The sequence below is a fragment of the Gorilla gorilla genome, chromosome 10 (assembly GCF_029281585.2).
Source record: "Gorilla gorilla gorilla isolate KB3781 chromosome 10, NHGRI_mGorGor1-v2.1_pri, whole genome shotgun sequence".
In the NCBI taxonomy this organism is placed as follows: domain Eukaryota; kingdom Metazoa; phylum Chordata; class Mammalia; order Primates; family Hominidae; genus Gorilla; species Gorilla gorilla.
Window position 1 is genome coordinate 119,715,125 of NC_073234.2, and position 22,578 is coordinate 119,737,702.

A 22,578-nucleotide genomic window follows, 5' to 3' on the forward strand; every position below is an offset into this window, starting at 1 on the left:
AGACCGACCTGGCCAACATGGTGAAACCCCTTCCCTACTAAAAATACAAAAAATTAGCTGGGTGTGGTGGCGGGGGCCTGTAATCCCAGCTACTCAGGAGGCTGAGGCAGGAGAATCGCTTGAACCTGGGAGGTGGAGGTTGCGGTGAGCGGAGATCCTGCCATTGCACTCCAGCCTGGGCAACAAGAGTGAAACTCCATCTCAAAAAAAAAAAAAAAAAGTAATATACAAACACTTGTTGACAAATAAATTTATATTTATTTATTTATTTATTTATTTTTTGAAATGAAGTCTTGCTCTGTTGCCCAGGCTGGAGTGCACTGTGTGATCTCAGTTCACTGCAACCTCCGCCTCCTGAGTTCAAGCAATTCTCCTGCCTCAGTCTCCTGAGTAGCTGGGATTGCAGGCATGCGCCACCACGTCTGGCTAATTTTGTATTTTTAGTAGAGACAGGATTTCTCTATGTTGGTCAGGCTGGTCTCGAACTCCTCAGGTGATCCGCTTGCCTCAGCCTCCAAAAGTGCTAAGATTACAGGTGTAAGCTACCACGCCCGGCCTGATTTTGTTTTTAATGATGACAACCACTCTGTATGGCAGAGTGAGACATCTGATAGACTTATGTTACAATTTTCGAAGAAAGTAAGTGGAAACTAATAATGCAGATATTTTTCACTTGATCCCTGAGTGGAGTTCCTAGAATGCTGCATCCTTTAGTAGCCACATACCCAGTCCTTCTTACCCTCCCCGTCTATCAAAATAACACTCCTAGTCATTGCTGCCTTTTGAGGTGTTGTGGAGGCTCTTGTAACCTGAAAGATTGTTCTTTTCATCTCACGCCCTTGTTTATATTCTTGAGGCTTGGCAAGTCAGCCAGCACTGGGTTTTTAAAGTGTCATTAAGTATATGATTTGACCACAGAGCAAGGGTGGAGATTTTATCTACTCCAAAGTATTTCAAATGAGGGAGGCCAGATTATTTAGTGAGACTCTTTTACTTCTCCAATAATAATGCCATCTTATTTGAATAAAGCAGTTATTCAAAGCCTCTTTTAGATACTAGACTTAAGAATCTGCTGAAATCTAAGGAGCTATTCCTGAGAAAAATGCACATAAATAATTTTGCATATAAACTCAGACTATTTGTGGATCTGCTTCAGAAATCTGGTACAGAGAATTACCCTTCAAAGTGTTACTGTACACACTGAATAGTTGAAGCCTTCGTAGGTTTTTAAAATTTTGTTATATGGCAAATTTCTTTTCACTGGTATTTGTTATAGTGGAATATATTCCTGTGTTCCTCCTTACTGATTTAACCTTTAAAAATATTTTTCTGGGGCCGGGCGCAGTGGCTCACACCTGTAATCCCAGCACTTTGGGAGGCTGAGGCAGGTGGATCACGAGATGAGGAGTTTGAGACTAGCCTGGCCAACATGGAGAAACCCCATCTCTACTAAAAATACAAAACTTAGCCGGGCGCGGTGGCACACACCTGTAATTCCGGCTACTCGGGAGGCTGAGGCAGGAGAATCACTCGAACCCGGGAGGCGGAGGTTGTAGTGAGCTGAGATCACACCATTGCACTCTAGCTTGGGCGACCGAGCGAGACTCTATCTAAAATAAAAATAAAAAATAAAAAATAAATTAAATTTTTTTCTGTTCCTAAAGCAACATTCAGAAGTGAAACTACTGGTTTGTATACAGTTTTTTTTTTTACATTTGCTATCTTTGGGATTGTTTGATTTATTAAGTACCTACTCAGTAGTTGAAAACACTGTCAGATATATTACATAATTTTCATTCACTATAGTAATTATATGGTATAAATACAGTTGTCCCTCGGTATCTTCAGGGGATTGGTTCCAGGACCCTTGTGTATACCCAAATTCATACATACTCAAATCCCAAAGTCCACCCTGTGGAACCAGCATATATGAAAAGTCAGCTGTCTGTATTCACCGGATGTGAAACATCACATCTCACAAATACGGTATTTATTTCTTTATTTCTCACAAGCTTTTTCCTCTTTAAGGAGCAGGCAGACCTGTATTTTTTATTGCTTTTGGTATAAGTGGATCTGTGCAGTTCAAAGCTGTTTCCTTCAAGGGTCAACTGCAGTAGTATTCCCATCTTATAAATAAAGACACTGGAGGCTGAGAGGTTAAGCAAGCTGGCTAAGATAATACTAATAGGTAATAGGTCAAGATTGGAACCCAGATCGTCCCCTCCCACAGTCTGTGGTCTTTTCAGAAACTAATTTTCATTTAAAAAAAATACAGATATCTGTCTTATCATAGCAAAGTTCACCTTTAATAATAAAAAACAAAACACAAAATATATACACACAAACATAACTTTAAAGAAAATTACGATGAAAGAGAAACTGCCAGGCACGGTGGCTCACGCATGTAATCCCAGCATTTTGGGAGGCCGAGGCGGGCGGATCACGAGGTCAGGAGTTCGAGACCAGCCTGGTCAACATGCTGAAACCCTGTCTCTACTAAAAATACAAAAATTAGCCAGGCGTGGTGACTCGCACCTGTAATCCCAGCTACTCGGGAGGCTGAGGCAGGAGAATCATTTGAGTCCGGGAGGTGTAGGTTGCAGTGAGCCGAGATCGTGCCATTGCACTCCAGCCTGGGTGACAAGAGCAAGACTCCGTCTCAAAAAAAAAAAAAAAAAAAAAAGTTAAGATGAAAGAGAAACTATACCTAATGTCCTGCTAATTCTGGCAAATCAAACTAGGAATTTTACCACATTTCTTCACAACTCAATATTAAACAGATGCCATGGTGGTATGAAGGGAGAAAAGCTGCTATGAAAGAAGGAACACAAAAGTTTAGGGAGGTAGCTATTAGGATAAGTGTATATGTTAGAGTGTGGGACTCAAACCTGACTGATTCCTGGCTTTGGCTCCAAAAAGTCTCTTAAAAATCCATTTGTTATAGGTAAGTGTTAACAGCAAAACCTCACTGGAGAAAAATAGTGGACTCGTGACTTCTTCCTTTATTTGGTTACAGGGAGACATGTGACCTTTGTCATCCACCCTATCACGTTTGTGTTGAGCAGTATGGGTTGTGGGAAAGAGCTCAAGAATGCTTGGAATTAACCTAAACTCCTAGAAAAGGAACTGAAAATATAGGAGAAAAGGCTGAAGAAAAGAGGAAAGGAAATGGAGGTCTGTATTGAACCCTGGGTAGCAACTCTTGAGCGAAGAAAGAGGAAAAAGGGGAAAGAGGGGAGCTAAATTGTCTCTGAGGCAACTCAGTCTCATGGTTGCCTGAACTAGTCTATACTGTGGGAATAAGGTAGACGCCACTGGTTTCTTTGAAGTACCAGTGCGCTTCTTGCTTTCTATTCCTGGTCACAGACAAATTTATCAGTAGTGCAGTTTCTTCTTTTTAAGCTTCATTTAAATAATTATTAGTAGCACTTGGACCTTAGGTTAGGAAATCACTGTTTAATGACTTAAAGATTAACCAGCATGGAAATCCCATTCTTTATATGATTGGGGAAAATTATTGAACTTGAGATTGTTTTACTTTGTAGCAATGTCTAAAGGCAGATTTTTTTTGTTTTGTTTTGTTTTTGAGGCGGGGTTTCGCTCTTGTTGCCCAGGCTGGAGTGCAATGGTGCAATCTTGTCTCACCCGCAACCTCTGCCTCCCAGGTTGAAGTAGCAGGGATTACAGGCATGCGCCACCACGCCCAGCTAATTTTCTATTTTTAGTAGAGACGTGGTTTCTCCATATTGATCAGGCTGGTCTCAAACTCCTGACCTCAGGTGAGCCACCCACCTCGGCCTCCCAAAGTGCTGGGATTACAGGTGTCAGCCACCGCACCTGGCCTAAAGGCAGATTTTTAAAGGTGGAACATAATGCAAGTCTGTCTTTCTTAGGATGATCTCAGTTACATGTTAATAAAGTTCTTGGAGATCTAGCATAGAATGCATTCAGCACTGTAAATCACAACTTAATGCTTGCCTTGATATGCTCTGTTGCTCTGAGCAAGTTGTGTGGGCTGTTATCTCCTGAGAAATCCCTGTATATGGTATTCGTAATACTTTATAAGCAGGTTGGGAGAATATAGTTTTCTAAGGCATTTTGAAATTCTTAGATGAAAGGGTCTTTATGTAGCAAATTGGTGTCAGCCTATTTTCCTTCCTCTGAGCCAGAAGAAAATAGGCACCATAGCGTGGGAAGGGTTGGCTTATCTGTTAGAGTTCTTTTGTAAGTAGCTTTTGTTGAATTTTTTTTTTTTGAGATGGAGTCTCGCTCTGTCGCCCAGGCTGGAGTGCAGTGGCGCGATCTTGGCTCACTGCAAGCTCCGTCTCCCGGGTTCAGGCTAGTCTCCTGCTCAGCCTCCAGAGTAGCTGGGACTACAGGCACCTGCAACCACGCCCGGCTAATTTTTTGTATTTTTAGTAGAGACGGGGTTTCACCGTGTTAGCCAAGACGGTCTTGATCTCCTGACCTCGTGATCCGCCCGCCTCAGCCTCCCAAAGTGCTGGGATTACAGGCATAAGCCACCGTGCCCGGCTGCTTTTGTTGAATTTAAAGTGGATGTGAGAAGCTCCTAAGAATATCGTTCACTGTAAAAGCAGACTTTTTTGGATTTGGGTCTTGGAATTCTTAACTGTATTTTCACCTAAGATTTAAAACAAGTTTAAATACTAGTTTGTAATTGGCCAGACTTGGGAAACATACGATCCTTTAATGATCCTGGGTCTCAACTTACCTTTCTTTCATTTTTCCTTTATTTTAGAAGAGGGATAAGAACTTTTTCTGAAGAGCAGTCAACTTTTCCTTTCAGTGTATAGGATTAATTCCACGAATCTGTGAACTTAATCTTTGCTGCCAAATAACTTGCAGTAGATGCTGGGATAGTTTTAAATCTATTTTAATTTATACATTCAGTACATAAGTGCATCCATGTAAAAACAGCTATGTTTGGAAGATCTAAAACGCAGCTTTTGTTTTTGAGAAGCCAACAATCTAATAGGGTAGGATCATATATATGTACAACTAACCGTAATGCATGGTGTTTTGAAAAATGCACGTATCTCCCTGAATTACCCCTAGTTAATAAAATAATTGGGAGCAAATGGTAATATAAGGATTTTGGAGTAACTTAATACTACTAGATTTTGCTGTTTATACATTTACAAAAAACTTTCTGCTAATGCTAAAGAAATAGAAGAAGTCTATATGCATAAAGGAAGGTAGGGCTAATTTACTTCCTGGTGCTATGAAACTGGCAATTGGACAGGTGCGATTGTGGGTGTCTTTTTTTTTTTTAAGGTGTACCTGTTGCAGGTTTGAAAAGCTGTTGATGCTCATGGGTTGTTTGTGTGCATGTTCTCTTTAAAAACCAGATGTATTCATTCCCTTTTTTTTTTTTTTTTTTTTTTTTTTGAGACGGAGTCTCGCTCTATAGCCCAGGCTGGAGTGCAGTGGCGCGATCTCGGCTCACTGCAAACTCCGCCTCCCGGGTTCACGCCATTCTCCTGCCTCAGCCTCCCGAGTAGCTGGGACTATAGGCGCCCACCACCGCGCCCGGCTAATTTTTTGTAGTTTTAGTAGAGACAGGGTTTCACCGGGTTAGCCAAGATGGTCTCGATTTCCTGACCTCGTGATCCGCCCGCCTCGGCCTCCCAAAGTGCTGGGATTGCAGGCGTGAGCCACGGCGCTCGGCCATTCCCATTGCTATGTATACTTTGCTATTTGCTGCTGGTGAGACAGATAAGGAGTCAGGTCTTTAACTGCACTTGAGTTTCCAGTGACCCCATTAAATCCAATGGGTAAATTTTCCCACGCAGATTACTCACCCAGTTTACAGATTAAGCTTTCATATCCTTAGATTGTATCTGAAATCTTCATAGCTTTGCCCACCTTTTAGGGTTCAGAGTTACTACCCATTCAGTGTCGGTGGCCCTTAGCTGTTGGCAAGCTTCCAAGTAAATAGCTCTTTTGTAGAGATCTCTACCCATTCTATTCTTCCACTCCTGGGTAGTGGAGAACCAAAGTTCACCTGAGTAATGCGCGTGCCCAGCACCCAGTTTCCTGCAGGGGTTAGCACGGATATTGGAGGCTCCCCCGACCCCACAGATACTCGGGATGGGCATTGGAGGGGGCTTGGTTTTTAAGAGGACATGTGAAAGTAATTAACCCGATTTACATTTGTATAATGAGTCCAAACACCACCTTGCAAAAGAACTGAGAGTTCAGCCTGCTTAATGGAGTTTCTGCTTTTCACGGTCCTTGGCCTTACCGACGGTTTACAGTCCAGCCAGATTTAGTTCACAAAAAACCAAAACCAGGTCGACCTCACTGCAGTATATGATGGCAGCGAGCGTTTTAAAGCGCAGGACCTTTAGTCTCCTCAATAGTTTTATCTAAAGTTGTCCAAAAGTGTTTTTTTTAAAGTAAGGTGATCCAGTCGGTAAACGCTTTGAAAAAGAATAGCTGTCCCCTGAGCGGGCATTAGTCGCGTGTGAGGTCAGTGCCCATCATTGCGCGTGTTCGGAGCGCCGCGCTGGTCTGTGAGCGAGCGCCTCGGCTTGTGGCTAGGCCGAGCCGGGGCGGGGCTGTCTTCCCGCGGAGCGTGCTGGGGGCGGGTCGCGCCGGGCCGGGCCGCTAGTGCGCATGGGCGGGCGTCCTCGGCTCTTAACTGCCGGCAGTTTCCACACGCTGGGAGGGCCGTTACCTCAGAGATACCCGTGGCCGGCATGTTGGTTGAAAAAGCTTCCCGGAAGGGAGACGAAGAGAAAGGAGAGGAGCAGCTCGTGAACATCCCCGGTAGCGAGTAGGCGGCGGCGGAGGGAGCGCCGATGAAGATGGATGTGACAGTGAGGGCCGCGGGCTGCTCCGACGACCTCAGCTCTGGGGAGGCCGACATAGACCCAAAGCTCCTGGAGCTCACCGCTGACGAGGAGAAGTGCCGCAGCATCCGCAGGCAGTACCGGCAGCTCATGTACTGCGTGCGGCAGAAGCGGGAGGATATCGTGAGCTCGGCGAACAACTCCTTAACCGAGGCTCTGGAGGAAGCCAATGTCCTCTTTGATGGCGTGAGCCGAACGAGAGAAGCAGCCCTCGACGCCCGGTTTCTTGTTATGGCTTCTGATTTGGGTAAAGAAAAGGCAAAGCAGTTAAACTCAGATATGAACTTCTTTAATCAGTTAGCATTTTGTGACTTTCTGTTTCTGTTCGTGGGTCTGAATTGGATGGAAGGCGATCCTGACAAGTTGAGTGATTGTGATGATAGCATAGCTCTTTCCTTCTGGAAGGCAATAGAAAAGGAAGCAACATCCTGGACGGTAAAAGCTGAGACATTCCATTTTGTTTTTGGTTCATTCACGCTAGAACGTTCTGCACCAAAGCCCCGACTTGAACACCAGAAAAAAGTTCGCAAGATGGAAGAAAATGGCAACATGCCTACAAAGTTGCGGAAGTTGGACCTGAGTAGTTATCCAGAAGCGACAGAAAAAAACGTAGAAAGGATTTTGGGATTGTTGCAAACCTACTTTCGAAAGTATCCTGATACTCCTGTGTCCTATTTTGAGTTTGTGATTGATCCACACTCTTTTTCTCGTACTGTGGAGAATATATTTTATGTTTCTTTTATTGTAAGAGATGGTTTTGCAAGAATAAGGCTTGATGAAGACAGGCTGCCAATATTAGAGCCGATGAATGTTAACCAAATGGGTGAGGGAAATGATTCCAGTTGCCATGGCAGGAAACAGGGAGTTATATCTTTGACTTTACAGGAGTGGAAAAACATTGTGGCAGCTTTTGAAATTTCTGAGGCTATGATTACATACTCCTCATACTAAAGATTTCTTAGTATAGGATCCTTCTTGTGTTTTTTTCTGAAGTTATCTCAGATGGAGAGTAAAATGTAAACTGAAGCACATATTGTATCTCTTGTAAAGTGAAAAAGTATTTTCAAGAACATCAGACATTGTTTTACTGTGCAGCATATTTTTCTTAGTAATTTATAAGGTCATGATCTTCTGTTATTAAATTCACTGGCATATTTATGGGAGCGTTTTATTGAATGCCCTGTAAGACTATTAATAAAAACAAGTTTTGGATACCAAATTAAGGGATATTTGGTAATTTGCAAAACATAATAATTTACGAAAATCAGTGATGATGCTCTGTGATGCGTTGCTTTCTCTGTCATAGGGAGCCAAGAGAATCCCAGAAAGGGTTCCTAACCAGGTTGGGGAAAGAGTGGGTAAAAAACAAAAGTTAAAAAAAAAAAAACCTGTCTGTAAGGCAGTGAATATGCAACATTAAGACTAAAAAAGTCATTGCAAAGAAGACTTAGGATTTATGAGTGAGTATCCATATTCTAAACAATTTCTGTTATTGTACTCAGCAAAAGTAGTGTCTCTGCTGTAGTAGTTGAGGTATCAGCTAGGGGCTGAAAGGTAAGTAGAAACACGAAGAAGGAAAAGGCATTCTAGGCAAGAGAATAGCAAGGTCAAATGCATGGAATTGTTAGAAGTTAGGCACAAGAGGACCATTAGATTTATGGAAAAACTATTATATTTGATAAGCTGGGCAACAATTGAATAACTTCATCTATTAGTATCCTGAGAAGATGTTTTTGTCAAACTATTATACATTGAACACAAAATCTTGCTATCCAGTTGTAGTTTTTATCTACTGAATTTCTTCTCTGGCCCCTAGTGTCCCTTTGTGGTCTTTGCTAGTACATAGAATGTCCTTCAGAATCTACGCTTTTTCATCATGTAACAACTTTGAATATTTGTCCCACTTTAATTTTGCATTTCTATCTTTTTTTTCCCCCTCGAGACAGAGTATCACTCTTGTTGCCCAGGATGGGGTGCAGTGGTGCAATCTCGGCCCACTGCAACCTCTGCCTCCGGGGTTCAGGCGATTCTTGTGCCTCAGCCTCCCAAGTAGCCGGGATTACAGGTGTGTGCCATCACACCCAGCACATACTTGTATTTTTAGTAGGAACAGAGTTTCGCCATGGTAGGCTGGTCTCGAACACCTGGCCCCAAGTGATCCACCCGCCTCGGCCTCCCAAAGTGCTGGGATTACAAGTGTGAGCCAAATTTTGCATTTCTTTTTTTTTTTCTTTTTATTTTATTTTATTATTATTTTTTTTATTGATCATTCTTGGGTGTTTCTCGCAGAGGGGGATTTGGCAGGGTCATAGGACGATAGTGGAGGGAAGGTCAGCAGACAAACAAGTGAACAAAGGTCTCTGGTTTTCCTAGGCAGAGTGTTTGTGTCCCTGGGTACTTGAGATTAGGGAGTGGTGATGACTCTTGACGAGCATGCTGCCTTCAAGCATCTGTTTAACAAAGCACATCTTGCACTGCGCTTAATCCATTTGACCCTGAGTGGACACAGCACGTTTCAGAGAGCACAGGGTTGGGGGTAAGGTCATAGATCAACAGGATCCCAAGGCAGAAGAATTTTTCTTAGTATAGAACAAAATGAAAAGTCTCCAATATCTACTTCTTTCTACAGAGACACAGCAACCTTCCGATTTCTCAATCTTATTCCCCACCTTGCCCCCTTTTCTATTCCACAAAACCGCCATTGTCATCATGGCCCGTTCTCAATGAGCTGTTGGGTACACCTCCTAGACGGGGTGGTGGCCGGGCAGAGGGGTTCCTCACTTCCCAGTGGGGGCAGCCGGGCAGAGACGCCCCTCACCTCCCGGACGGGGCGGCTGGCCGGGCGGGGGACTGACCCCCCCACCTGCCTCCCGGATGGGGTGGCTGGCCGGGCAGAGGGGCTCCTCACTTCCCAGTAGGGGTGGCCGGGCAGAGGCGCCCCTCACCTCCAGGACGGGGCGGCTGGCCGGGCGGGGGGCTGACCCCCCCACCTCCCTCCCGGACGGGGCAGCTGGCCAGGCTGAGGGGCTCCTCACTTCCCAGTAGGGGCGGCCGGGCAGAGGCGCCCCTCACCTCCCGGACAGGGCGGCTGGCTGACCCCCCCACCTCCCTCCCGGACGGGGTGGCTGGCTGGGCGGGGGGCTGACCCCCCACCTCCCTCCCGGAAGGGGCGGCTGGCCGGGCGGGGGGCTGACCCCCCACCTCCCTCCCAGACGGGGCGGCTGGCCGGGCGGAGGGCTGACCCCCCCCTCCCTCCCGGACGGGGCGGCTGGCCTGGCGGGGGCTGACCCCCACCTCCCTCCCAGACGGGGTGGCTGCCAGGCAGAGACGCTCCTCACTTCCCAGACGGGGTGACAGCCGGGCGGAGGGGCTCCTCACTTCTCAGACGGGGCGGTTGCCAGGCGGAGGGTCTCCTCACTTCTCAGACAGGGCGGCGGGGCAGAGACGCTCCTCACCTCCCAGACGGGGTCGTGGCAGGGCCGAGGTGCTCTTCACATCCCAGACGGGGCGGCGGGGCAGAGGCGCTCCCCACATCTCAGACGATGGGCGGCCGGGCAGAGACGCTCGTCACTTCCTAGATGGGATGGCGGCCGGGAAGAGGCACTCCTCACTTCCCAGGTGGGATGGCGGCGGGGCAGAGACGCTCCTCACTTTCCAGACTGGGCAGCCAGGCAGAGGGGCTCCTCACATCCCAGACGATGGGCGGCCAGGCAGAGACGCTCCTCACTTCCCAGACGGGGTGGCAGCCGGGCAGAAGCTGCAATCTCCGCACTTTGGGGGGCCAAGGCAGGCGGCTGGGAGGTGGAGGTTGTAGCGAGCCGAGATCACGCCACTGCACTCCAGCCTGGGCGCCATTGAGCACTGAGTTAACGAGACTCCGTCTGCAATCCTGGCACCTCGGGAGGCCGAGGCTGGTGGATCACTCGTGGTTAGGAGCTGGAGACCAGCCCGGCCAACACAGCGAAACCCCGTCTCCACCAAAAAAATTCGAAAACCAGTGCATTTCTTAATAGGGCTTTAAATGCCAGGAAACTGACCCTGCTGAAACTAAAACATGTTAGTTTATCTGGATGTTCTTCACTTAGTGTAAAGCCAAAAAGGCTTTTTTCTTTCCGTTGCATAAATTACAACTTTATTTGGAGATTATTGCCAAAAGTTTGGGTCATTAAGAAAACAACTTGAGAAGGTGTGGTAAGCATACCCATAAGCTTTCTTCCCCTTGCTCCCTATAGGAGCTTAATTTTTGGTAGTCGTGGAATTTTGCCATTAAACAATACTTTGGCAAATGTTTAGGTATCTGTTAATGCATAGCAGTGGCAAACTTTCCTAGTAAGTCTAGTGGTACAGGAAAGGGAAATCCAAAGACTCAACAAATGACACCAAGACTGAGAGGAAGGATTTTTCATATATGGAGATGAGGTTCTTCACCAATAATATAGTAGAGGTTTTAGCAAAAATAGAACTTTCTCATGAAACTTGGCAAATTATTTTCTAAATTAGTTACTCCTTTCACATATGAAAGAGCGCTGACCCTTGCTAGTGTCTAGTATCCTTTGATTTATAGTAGCAGTCATGGAAGCACCATTTGATCTCACTCATCCTCATTTCCAGCATGTCTCTACCAACCAAGTTCCTTGGGTTTTGCAGAGATCTGCTCTTGGAAGAAAAAGTACTCTTAATGACAGCAAAAAGATCCCGCCCCAGTACTTTACTGACATTCAGTTGCTCTGTTGAATGTCTCATGTCTTTACTAGGAGTATTTGACAGTGATGATTTAAAAGCATTAATAGAGAATCTGGAGGCTTAGGAGAGGTAATTTTTTTGGTCTTCTCTAAAGTTAATAGCTGTTAAAATATAAAGTTGACCACTTCTGTTTCTATTTTTACTGGTTGGCATGACACCAACCAGTAAAATGATGAGGATGATGGATTGCCTCATCATTTTTGAAATTTCGAAATTAAAGTGACTGCTTACCTTGAAGAAAAAAGGAGATTAAAAATTTATAGAGGTTAAGAATCAAACTGCAAATCTGCTTGTTTCTTGCTAATACGTTTGTATACTGAATAGAAATAACATTATGCTAGTCTGTCTATATACTGGATCAAGATTTGTTAGGAAGAGGGCATTTCAAAATAGTGGAGATTGACGCAGGGAAGCTCAGCGGAGGACACTGGTGTAAATACATTCCAGCACTTCTTGACTTAGTTCCAGGCAATTTCCCTTCTTCAGGAGATGGAGAATTAGTAACTTAAAGGGATTAATTCCTACCAGCCACTATGCTAACATGCATTATCTTTCTTAAACTCAGCCATTTGATGAGGTCAGGAACCTGTTAGCTTCGTTAAGGATTAGGTGATTGGTCAAAGTCACCTGGCCTTGTGAGTGGTAGAGCAAGTATTTTAACACAGGTTATTTCTGCATCAGAGCCATCTATAATGGTAGGGGAAATAAAAGCACAAATCTGGCAAAGGATAGAAACTATGTTTGGGGGAAAAGTCAGGATTGCTTATTCCGATTTTAAAAGACTGCCACAGTTGAATTGCTTTCTGTTTTGTGCCCTTTTTGGGGGAGACTGGAGCAGTGTTTTACTAGGAGTGGATCTGGGGAAAGGGATTACTATGACAGGCAGGTGGATGAAAATGAAGACTATCTAATGTGTAAGCCTTGCCAACAAGTGACAATTGCCTGCAGGTCATCTCATATTCTATAGCAGTGGTTCTCAAAGTGTATGAGGCCCTTTTGGCATACTTTAAGGTCAGAATTATTTTCATAATACTAAGATGCTGTTTGCCCTTTTCTTTCTTTTTCTTTTTCTTTTTTTTTTTTGAGATGGAGTCTCACTCTGTAGCCCAGGCTGGAGTGCAGTGGCATGATCTTGCCTCACTGTGAGCTCCGCCTCCCGGGTTCACGCCATTCTCCTGCCTCAGCCTCTCGAGTAGCTGGGACTACAGGCACCTGCCACCACGCCCAGCTAATTTTTTATATTTGTAGTAGAGACGGGGTTTCACCGTGTTAGCCAGGATGGTCTCGATCTCCGGACCTCATGATCCACCCGCCTTGGCCTCCCAAAGTGCTGGGATTACAGGCGTGAGCCACCACGCCCAGCTGCCCTTTTCACTCTTAATTCTCTTGCATGTAAACTGTGAAGTTTTCCAGAGGTTATATGACAGGTGATGTGGCAACAGATTGAATGGAGAAACAGATATGAGCTGTCTTTTGTTGTCAGACATTAAAGAGAATCACAAAGATACAAAACAGTGCCATTCTTCTAATTAAAAAAAATTTTTAAATAAAAATACATTAACATTTAATAAATATATTATTTTTAATTTGTTAATGAATATTTTAAGTTTCTTCTTAGTTTTAATTTCTAATATAGTAAATAGATAAAACCCACATTAACAAGCTCTTTGGAGTCTCAATTTTAAAGCTCTGTTTAAGATTGTAAAGGAGTCCTGAGATGAAAGAGTTTGAGAACCTCTGTAGCAGCCACCACAGTCAGCGGACATAATTTCTAGCAGTTGTAGTTGGAAGAGGCTGGGGGGATTTTTCTCCTTTCCTTATCCCATCTCTGTGCTACCTTCTACTGTTTGGGGGAGCTGTTTTCTACTGTCTATCTTATTTATATTTCAGGTGAAGTACCACTTACATGGAACTGAATGATAGCACTTTCAATTTATGTTTGGTTAAAATTTAAAAACAATGTTTCTTTTTTTTTGAGACGGAATCTTGCTCTGTCACCCAGGCTGGAGTGTGCAGTGGCATGATCTTGGCTCACTGCAGTCTCCGCCTCCTGGGTTCATGCAGTTCTCCTGCCTCACCCTCCCGAATAGCTGGTACTACAGGTGCACGCCTCCATGCCCGGCTAATTTTTTTTGTATTTTAGTAGAGACAGGGTTTCACCGTGTTGCCCAGGCTGGTTGTGAACTCCTGAGCTCAGGCAGCCCGCCCGCTTCGGCCTCCCAAAGTGCTGGGATTACAGGCATGAGCCACCTCACTCAGTCTCATAATGTTTCATTCTAAGGTCAGCTGAATGCTTCAATTGCCTGTGTCTTGCCAATTGGTAAATTTTACCTACAGTGCTTAAAAATGGTGAGGTTCATTCAGAGCTTTTTTGGTAAAATCTGTGCACTGGTTGATACAATTTGACTTTAAGCTTGAACCAGGAGAAGCCAGGTTACATACAGAATTTCAGTAAGGGACAGATTGTAAACATTGGTGAAGGGAATATGTGACTTTTCAGCATGAGGATACATTTTCTGGTATTTGTTCTAGTAGGTATGTTGGAGGAGGGGGATTCCTAGAACCATGGTTTTCATTTAGACAGCCAGTTATTGTGTTCTGTCACCATCTTTGCTAATTTCATGCAGATAAAATGAGGTTGAGATAAAAAATGATTGTATGTTATTTTTCCAGCAGAACATCTAACTGGATATATTAGTTAACTCTTAAACCAGGAAGTCATGCCCTTTTGAGACTGAGTAGGGAGTCACACTAGTTACTTGAAGCATAATTGATCCTTTGATCGAATGGCTATTGTTACCAAATTGTTTTTCCCCCACAGTGCTTTGTATTGAAGGAGGAACCTTGGCCATAATGCCAGTTGATGACTACTGGCTGTGTTTACCAGCCTCTCATGCTAGACCTTTTGTGCAGACTGTCAGGGTGGTGCAGTCTTGCCCCCACTGTTGCTGGTTTCCAGGTGTTCTCCCTTCAGTCCCTGAGCCACTACGTATGCCCGCCATCCTGCCAACAGGTAGCCACAGTGCTGTGCTTCCTCCTTCACATTGCTCCACCGCACCCCCTTCCACATCCCAAGAACCTTCTTCTTCCGCTGACCCCAAGCTCTGCCTTTCACCCCCTACATCTGATGGTAGGCAAGAGAGAAATGTGCAGTTTGGGCTGGTAAGTTTGGGGGATTTTTTTGTTATTAAAGTTAAGGCTTTTTGTTTGTTTTTTAAAATGAGATGGAGTCTCACTCTGTGAGACTCCCAGGCTGGAGTGCAGTGGTGCAATCTTGGCTCACTGCAACGTCTGCCTCCCGGGTTCAAGCGCTTCTCCTGCCTCAGCCTCCAGAGTAGCTGAGATTACAGGCACCCGCCACTACACCTGGCTAATTTTTGTATTTTTAGTAGAGACAGGGTTCACCCCGTTGGCCAGGCTGATCTCAAACTCCTGACTTCAAGTGATCCTCCCGCCTTGGCTTCCCAAAGTGCTGGGATTACAGGCGTGAGCCACTGTGCCTGGCCTACTTGATTTTTTGAAAACATTTTATTGTGCTTGTTAACAACTTTCTCAGTCATTATCTCTTGTTAACATAGATTTTTATTTTAGTAAGCGATAATATTAAATATATCACCAAAATATTGTATTAAACGAATATGAAATATAATTAATGTGTATCAGAATTATATTAGTGGAATGAAATGATTTTTTAAAAATTAAGTCTAACACCTAAATTTAAAAGTCTGTTACTTGCTAAGTATATGGAAACTAAATATTAAATATGGGAGACTTCATGCGTATGCAAATTAAAGGAATGAGCTTTGCAGAGTTGTGCCTATTTAAAATATCCTACAAAAGCAGCAACTTTCACGTTTAACTTTTCATGCAGGTCAGTATCAATTGACAGTTTTGTTCTGAATTTTTAGATGTTATGCCCCAGCCAAACAGTATAGAAATGTCTTAAATAAATATTTGGCTGGTCTTTTAAAATTGTTATATTGAGATTAAGCTATGCCCATATTTACCAAGCCCCTATCTTTAAAACCTAGTTTAAAAATTCTAGGAAAAAAAGGCTGATTAAACCTGATTTAGACCTAAGTTGGTTTACTTATGTAGAGGTACTATACGAACACTTCAAAGTAGTTAGCAGTGACCATCTTTGGGGTTAATAAACTAAGATAAAGCAAGCAGTTCACAACTTTAAGGAAGGTCGAATATTTCCATCTGTATGCTGTAATTAAACAACATCTTCCCTTTGAAAATTCCTTTTGTTTTTCTTTAAGAAAAGATTTTCTTACAAAGCTTTTTGGACATTGCTGATTTTAAGGTAAATTATTTTCTCTTCTGTTATTTTTCTTTAGGCTTATCAGGAGGGCAGACTTCAAAAGCTACTAAAAATGAACGGCCCTGAAGATCTTCCCGAGTCCTATGACTATGACCTTATCATCATTGGAGGTGGCTCAGGAGGTCTGGCAGCTGCTAAGGCAAGGCTCCTTGTGTTGTCTATTGTCTGTTGTCTGGGTGGTGATTAGAATATTAACATCCCTGACAGGGTTCTCTCCACTCTCTGTGGAATTTATTTGATCCACTCCTGTGATATTTTGCACATTAACTTGGGCAGGACATGGACATCGTAAGGGACCACTTTATAAATCATTTTTCCAGATTAAAATATACATTTCTTATATTAAAGTATAGGGCCCAGTATTTTGGAACATGTTTCCGTTCACTTTAATTGATTTTTCAGAGATAATAAGGGTGTTGTGCCTGGTGTGGTGACTCACGCCTGTAATCCCAGCACTTTGGGAGTCCGAGGTGGGCGGATCACCTGAGGTCAGGAGTTTAAGACCAGCCTGGCCAATGTGGTGAAACTCCATCTCTACTAAAAATACAAAAATTAGCCGGGCGTGGTGGTGGGCACCTGTAATCCCAGTTACTTGGGAGGCTGAGGCAGGAGAATGGCTTGAACCTTGGAGGCCGAGTTTGCAGTGAGCTGAGATCGCACCATTGCACTCCAGCCTGGTCAACAGGAGCAAAACTCTGTCTTAAAAAAAAAAAATATATATATATATATATATATATATATATATATATATACACACACACACATATATATGGGTATTGTGTGGAAATGGTCTGAAATATTAAGCAAATATATTTCTTAGTTAATATTTGTCTTTTTCACTTGAATGATTTCCCTGTCCATAACCCCTTCTCTCCAATATAAAAAAAGATGAGGAGCAATTGGGTTTCTTAAACCCATTTATTAAAAATGATTTGCTTTTCGTGTATGTGAGGTTATCTAATAACCACTAACTCTGTGGTCTGAGGGTGATTGGGAAGAGGATGTATAAATAAAGAAGGTTAGGAGTGAGGCTCCTGGTTCTGAATCAAGATAAATTTCCCATGTGAGGACCCCTTGGGCCTGTCATCCTTACCCAACAGGTTCCTTTGAAAGATGAAGTGGTTATAATTCCCTAAGGTGTAGCTTGTGCTGAATCAGTAATAGGTAGAAGCTGCCCAAATACTGCAGACCAGTACGTAGCATGAAGCAATGCTTTACTGAAAGTAATTGAGGAATAATACCTGATGTATTTTACTCCAGTGGTGGTGTGTTTGAAAGACGTGTAGACTCAGTCCTTTCAAATAACCTTTGGAGGTCTAGTTGCCAATATACAAAGCTTATTCTCTGAGAATGATAAAAGATATTCTGCAAAACAAACTTCTAACTCTTGTTTCCCTCCCTAAAAATATATTTGGAAACATCATAGATGTTGTCAACTTTTTCATGAGCGCCTCATATGAAAATTTTAGGAAATCTTGTAATACAGAAGAAAAACTTCTTCAGTATTCTGCCTTAGAAACCAAATTAGATTAAACTTTAAAATGATTTTTAAAATATCACCTTATAGGATACAGGTTGCATTAAGGGCTGTAGACTATCAGTAAACCTGCTTTTTCAGCTACTTGGCAACTTGCTTGGAAATGGCCACTTTCTTTTTTCAGGTTATTGCTGAATCTGTTATTGTTTGAGTGGAATTATGTGAGAGAAGTCTAAGGTTTCCAGCTGATTCTAACAATTTTACTACTCTATTCTGCATAATTTTAAAATCTACTCTCAGAACTATCTGAATATCTGTTAATTTTTATCCTGGAGTTTAACTAATCATCATGGTGTATGAAGTACCCAGGTATTAATTACTCGTTATGCTTTAAGCTCTATAGCTTAAAAAAAATCATGGATTTTTAACAGCCCATTTCCAATCTGTCATGTTAACCTTTCCAACTCACTTTAATAATTTTATTTTCCAGGAGGCAGCCCAATATGGCAAGAAGGTGATGGTCCTGGACTTTGTCACTCCCACCCCTCTTGGAACTAGATGGGGTAAGCTTTTAAAATACTCTAGAAGTGATGTTGCCGAAGTAGTTTTCCCCTGGCAATAATCTAACTGGTTCCTAAAGCCTAATTTAAAAAATCAAAAACTAAGTTAAAGAAAAACCAGCCCCAAAACATATATATCTTTTATTTGAGCCAAGTTAAAATGGATCAGGTTAAATGCTAAAAATTTAGGTTCTTTGGCACAGAGTCAAGAAGTAAGAACCCTGTCTACAAGCTATGATTTAAAGGTAAGTATTTGACTAATCTAGCATATATAGGGGCTTAATAACTGAAAATTTAAACTTTTCATATGTGGATTTGTTTTAAATCTACCTCCCACATTCAACAAGAGTTGGAATAAGATACCCTACTGTATAGCCCTTGCTGCTTCTGAGTCTTGATGAATTATATGTTCATAATATTTACTGAAGATTTATTATGAACCAAGGCAGTGACGATATAGCAGTGAACTTGGCATATTCAAAGTTCATGCCCTTGTGAAGCTTATATTCTAAGTGGGGAGACAAAAGATACCTAAGAACTTTAGGAGTTGTGGTAAGCGGTATTGAAAAAATTAATATAGTGGCATAGAGAGGAAGTGGATAAAGGAGAATTTAACTTCGAGAAGATTATCAAGGAAGACATCTGAAGAGGTGACATTTAGAAGAGGCCAAAGAATGAGAATGAGCCAGCTGTCAAAAGGTGAGGCAGAACCTTCCAGGCAGCTTCTCTTTCTTTGAGGATAGCACATACAAAGGCCCTGAGGTAGGTAAAAGTCCTTCATGGTTGTGGCATGGATAATGGGAGCTGGAGGCGGTAGTGTGAGATGAGACCAGAGAGGAAGGCAGGTGTCACTATTGAGGGCTTTGTAGGCCAAGATGAGGAATTTGGACTAATCAAAGCATATAATTTGGACTAAATTGGACTAATCAGAGCATATAAATGAGCCTTTGAAGACTTTAAGGCAGGGGAGCCATGTGATAATATAAGATTTTTTAAAGATTACTTGGCTGCTTGCATTAGAAGGAGCCAAGAAGCAGGAAGTCCAGATAAGGCAATGTCACAATTTCTGATTCATCCATTCAGCAGATATTTAATGTGTCAATCTGTGTCAGACACTGCTCTTGGTACTAGGTATATCCCTTCTGACCTGTGGAGCATATACTCCAGAGTGACAACTGGTAGCATTCTACTCAGAGAACTTACTTTGAGCTGTGAAGTCTGTTGCCATCTTTCACTCTTACTTATGTCATTTTGGTCACCTGCCTGTGTTTTGTTCTAATGCAAACAAGCTGTCACCATATTCTTTAAGCTTAGGGATACTAAACCTATCTTTAGGGAGCAAGGGAAGTCATGCATCCTTTAAAAAACCAAGTGAATGCTGTAGGCCACCTCCTTAAAAAAATGCACATATACACCAAAATTTTTTTCTTTTTCTTTTTTTTTTTTTTTTTGAGATGGAGTCTCGCTCTGTCGCCCGGGCTGGAGTGCAGTGGCGCTATCTTGGCTCACTGCAACCTCCACCTCCTGGGTACAAGCAGTTCTCCTGCCTCAGCCTCCTGAGTAGCTGGGATTACAGACACATACCACCATGCCCAGCTAATTTTTTGTACTTTCAGTAGAGACAGGGTTTCACCATGTTGGCCAGGCTGGTCTCGAACTCCTGACCTCAAATGATCCACCCGCCTCGGCCTCCCAAAGTGCTGGGATTACAGGCGTGAGCCACCACGCCCAGCCAATATACACCAAATTTTATATGCAGTTTAAGACCCACTGCACTCTAATCATCCCCAGCATAGCAACCCCTTTATCAGTTACCTCTGCATAGATTCAATGGCAAGTACAGATGCTGCTTGAATTACAATGGGGGACTACATCCTGATAAAATCCTTTGTAAGTTGAAAACAAGTCGAAAATGCATTTAATACACCTAACCTCCCGAACATCATAGCTTAGCCTAGTCTACCTTAAACATGCTCCGAAAACTTACATTAACCTACAGTTGGGCAAAATCATCTAACACAAAGCCTATTTTATAATAAAGTGTTGAATATCTCATATAATTTATTGAATACTGAACTGAAAGTGAAACACAGTATGGGTGTATGGGTATCAACATAAAGAGAAAAATCGTAAGTCGGGTCGTCTGTGTAGGGTTGTGTACATAGTAAGATTTCAATTTCTGGCATCTTTATCAGCAGTCAGTTAATTTTGTATCTTTGAAGTATACGGAAATTGTGGAAATCTGCCCCTCTTTTTGTTTTGTTTTAGGATGATGTTACCGTGTTTGGTATGTAAGGGTCTCTGAATTTATGAATGTTGTAAGAGTTAGGAATAAACTTTATTACTGGCCACATTAAGCAAATATAATACAATATTTCTTAGAGTTGTAATAATTGTTGACTTTGTTCTTTGAATGTTTGTAAGGCTTGGAAAGCAGGTTATAAACTGATTTCTCAATGTTGTTGTAGGTCTCGGAGGAACATGTGTGAATGTGGGTTGCATACCTAAAAAACTGATGCATCAAGCAGCTTTGTTAGGACAAGCCCTGCAAGACTCTCGAAACTATGGATGGAAAGTCGAGGAGACAGGTATGAGAGGGAAAAGCTACTCTTCTGTTTGTGCTTTTGGGGGTTTGAGCTGCAATCTTCGTAATGCATCGTCCATTTTCATGAAGATAGCAAATAGCCTAGTTGTTTTTATTGTTTACATTTTTGATGGATATAATCACTGGAGTTATCCTTTGTCAAGTATTTACATAGTTGTTATGGTAACAACAGATACTGCATTTGGACTATGGTATTTCTGCAATATAAAATTAGAGTTCTTTTGAATATATTGTCATGTAGTATTTGTGAGAAATCATACAATGTTTATAATTTGTAAGGAAGTACTAATTGCATTTGCTTTCTTTCATGTTGCATTTTTCTCCCTCCAAAGAAGTCTGTTTCATGAGCCGATGTTTGTGGGGGGTGGGGGTTGTTTGTTCAGGAGGGGGTGGTTAGGCTTTGTTGGATTAAAAATATTTAGAGTACCCTAGAAACCCTAGACGAGTTTAAGAGATTGGAATTGTTAATTTTATTTTTATTTATTTATTTATTTATTTATTTATTTATTTATTTATTTATTTATTTGAGACGGAGTCTCGCTGTGTCGCCCAGGCTGGAGTGCAGTGGCACGATCTCGGCTCACTGCAAGCTCCGCCTCCCGGGTTCACGCCATTCTTCTGCCTCAGCCTCCCAAGTAGCTGGGATTACAGGCACCTGCCACCACGCCTGGCTAATTTTTTGCATTTTTAGTAGAGATGGGGTTTTACCATGTTAGCCAGGATGGTCTCAATCTCCTGACCTCATGATCCACCTGCCTCAGCCTCCCAAAGTGCTGGGATTACAGGTGTGAGCCACCGTGCCTGGTGGAATTGTTAATTTTAGAAAGTAGATTGCATTATTTAGTAGAAGAATGAAGTGAGATCTGGCATAGCTTCCTGGCTAATTTATGACATATGTCACTCTGTTGTGAAGAGTGAAACTCCAACCCCTATGTGATTTGAGGTTTGAGACCTATGCATTATGGAGCATTTGAGGGAAAATATTCCAGCTGGTAGCCAGGATAAACATTTTATGGCTTTTTTGGGGTTTTGTTTATTAAATGTAAAGATAAGGCATAAATGTATACTTGGAAAAATTTTGCTCTCACTCAAACTAGTTATGCTTCTTTTGTTGATGCTTTTACTTCCTACTTAAAATAATAGTACCTTTTCCAAGTCTGGAATCTTAGAAAATCACTAACTTTTAAAGGTTTATAATGTTGGGGTCACATTGTTTGCTCAGACCCTTAAGAGAGAGAGGGATATAAGAGGAAATTTTGTAAAACATTGATAATTACTGCAGCTTAGATGATTAGCACATGTGGGTGAGTTATATACTATTCTATTCCACTCCTAGCAGAGAAACAGCAAGTCCTGAGCCTTTTGTAGTGGTGGTAGACAGAGGCCAGGCAGGGAGGTTAGCCCAAGCTTCCTGCAGCCTTCCCCACCCACAAGCTACCTGGTCCTCTAGAACCATAACCGCAGTGGCATCTGCAGTTACTTTTTTTTTTTTTTTTTTTTCAGTTGAACCAATTTCTTAAGGTTTGCTCTAATTCTAACATTATGATCATATGAATTCAATATCCATGATCTATCTGTTCTCTTGGAGGCTATAAATCAGTTTTTTGTGCTGTCATTCCCACTTCCAGAGGCTGGCCAGTAAGTGTTATAAACCTATTTTCAACACTTACTGTATAGCCAGCCAGGATCATGCCTGTAATCCCAACAGTTTAGGAGGCCAAGGGGAAAGGATCAGTTTGAGACCAGAAGTTCGAGACTACCTTGGACAACAAAGCAAGAGCCTGTCTCTACAAAGAATAATTAGTCGGGCATGGAAGCCCTCTCCTATAGTCCCAGCTTCTCAGGAGGCTGAAGCAGGGGGATAATTTGAGCCCAGGAGTTCAAGGCTGCAGTGAGCTGTGATTGATTGCACCACTGCACTCCAGCCTGGGCAACAGAGTGAGACCCTGTCTCTAAAGAAGAGATTATTGAGGCTGGGTTCAATGACTCAT

The 22,578-nt window shown here is 42.7% G+C and overlaps 2 protein-coding genes across 13 annotated transcripts in view; both read left to right on the forward strand.

Moving 5' to 3' along the window:
- TXNRD1 (thioredoxin reductase 1) overlaps positions 1-22,578 on the forward strand; it is a 152,911-nt gene that overhangs the window by 80,466 nt on the left and 49,867 nt on the right. For 6 of the 12 annotated variants that reach the window (XM_019038709.3, XM_063694267.1, XM_019038707.4 and 3 more), the window contains 3 exons: positions 15,962-16,084; positions 17,913-17,985; positions 20,451-20,570. In XM_019038709.3, coding sequence (XP_018894254.3) covers positions 15,962-16,084; positions 17,913-17,985; positions 20,451-20,570 — 316 coding nt within the window. Of the gene's footprint in view, positions 1-3,016; positions 3,175-10,417; positions 10,494-14,439; positions 14,781-15,961; positions 16,085-17,912; positions 17,986-20,450; positions 20,571-22,578 lie in introns of those variants that run through there. The other 6 variants (XM_055357859.1, XM_063694264.1, XM_055357861.2 and 3 more) reach the window with 4 other exon arrangements.
- Positions 5,586-8,094, forward strand: EID3 (EP300 interacting inhibitor of differentiation 3). Its single transcript, XM_004053795.5, has one exon. The coding sequence runs from the start codon at positions 6,825-6,827 to the stop codon at positions 7,824-7,826; it is 1,002 nt and encodes a 333-aa protein (XP_004053843.4). The 5' UTR covers positions 5,586-6,824; the 3' UTR covers positions 7,827-8,094.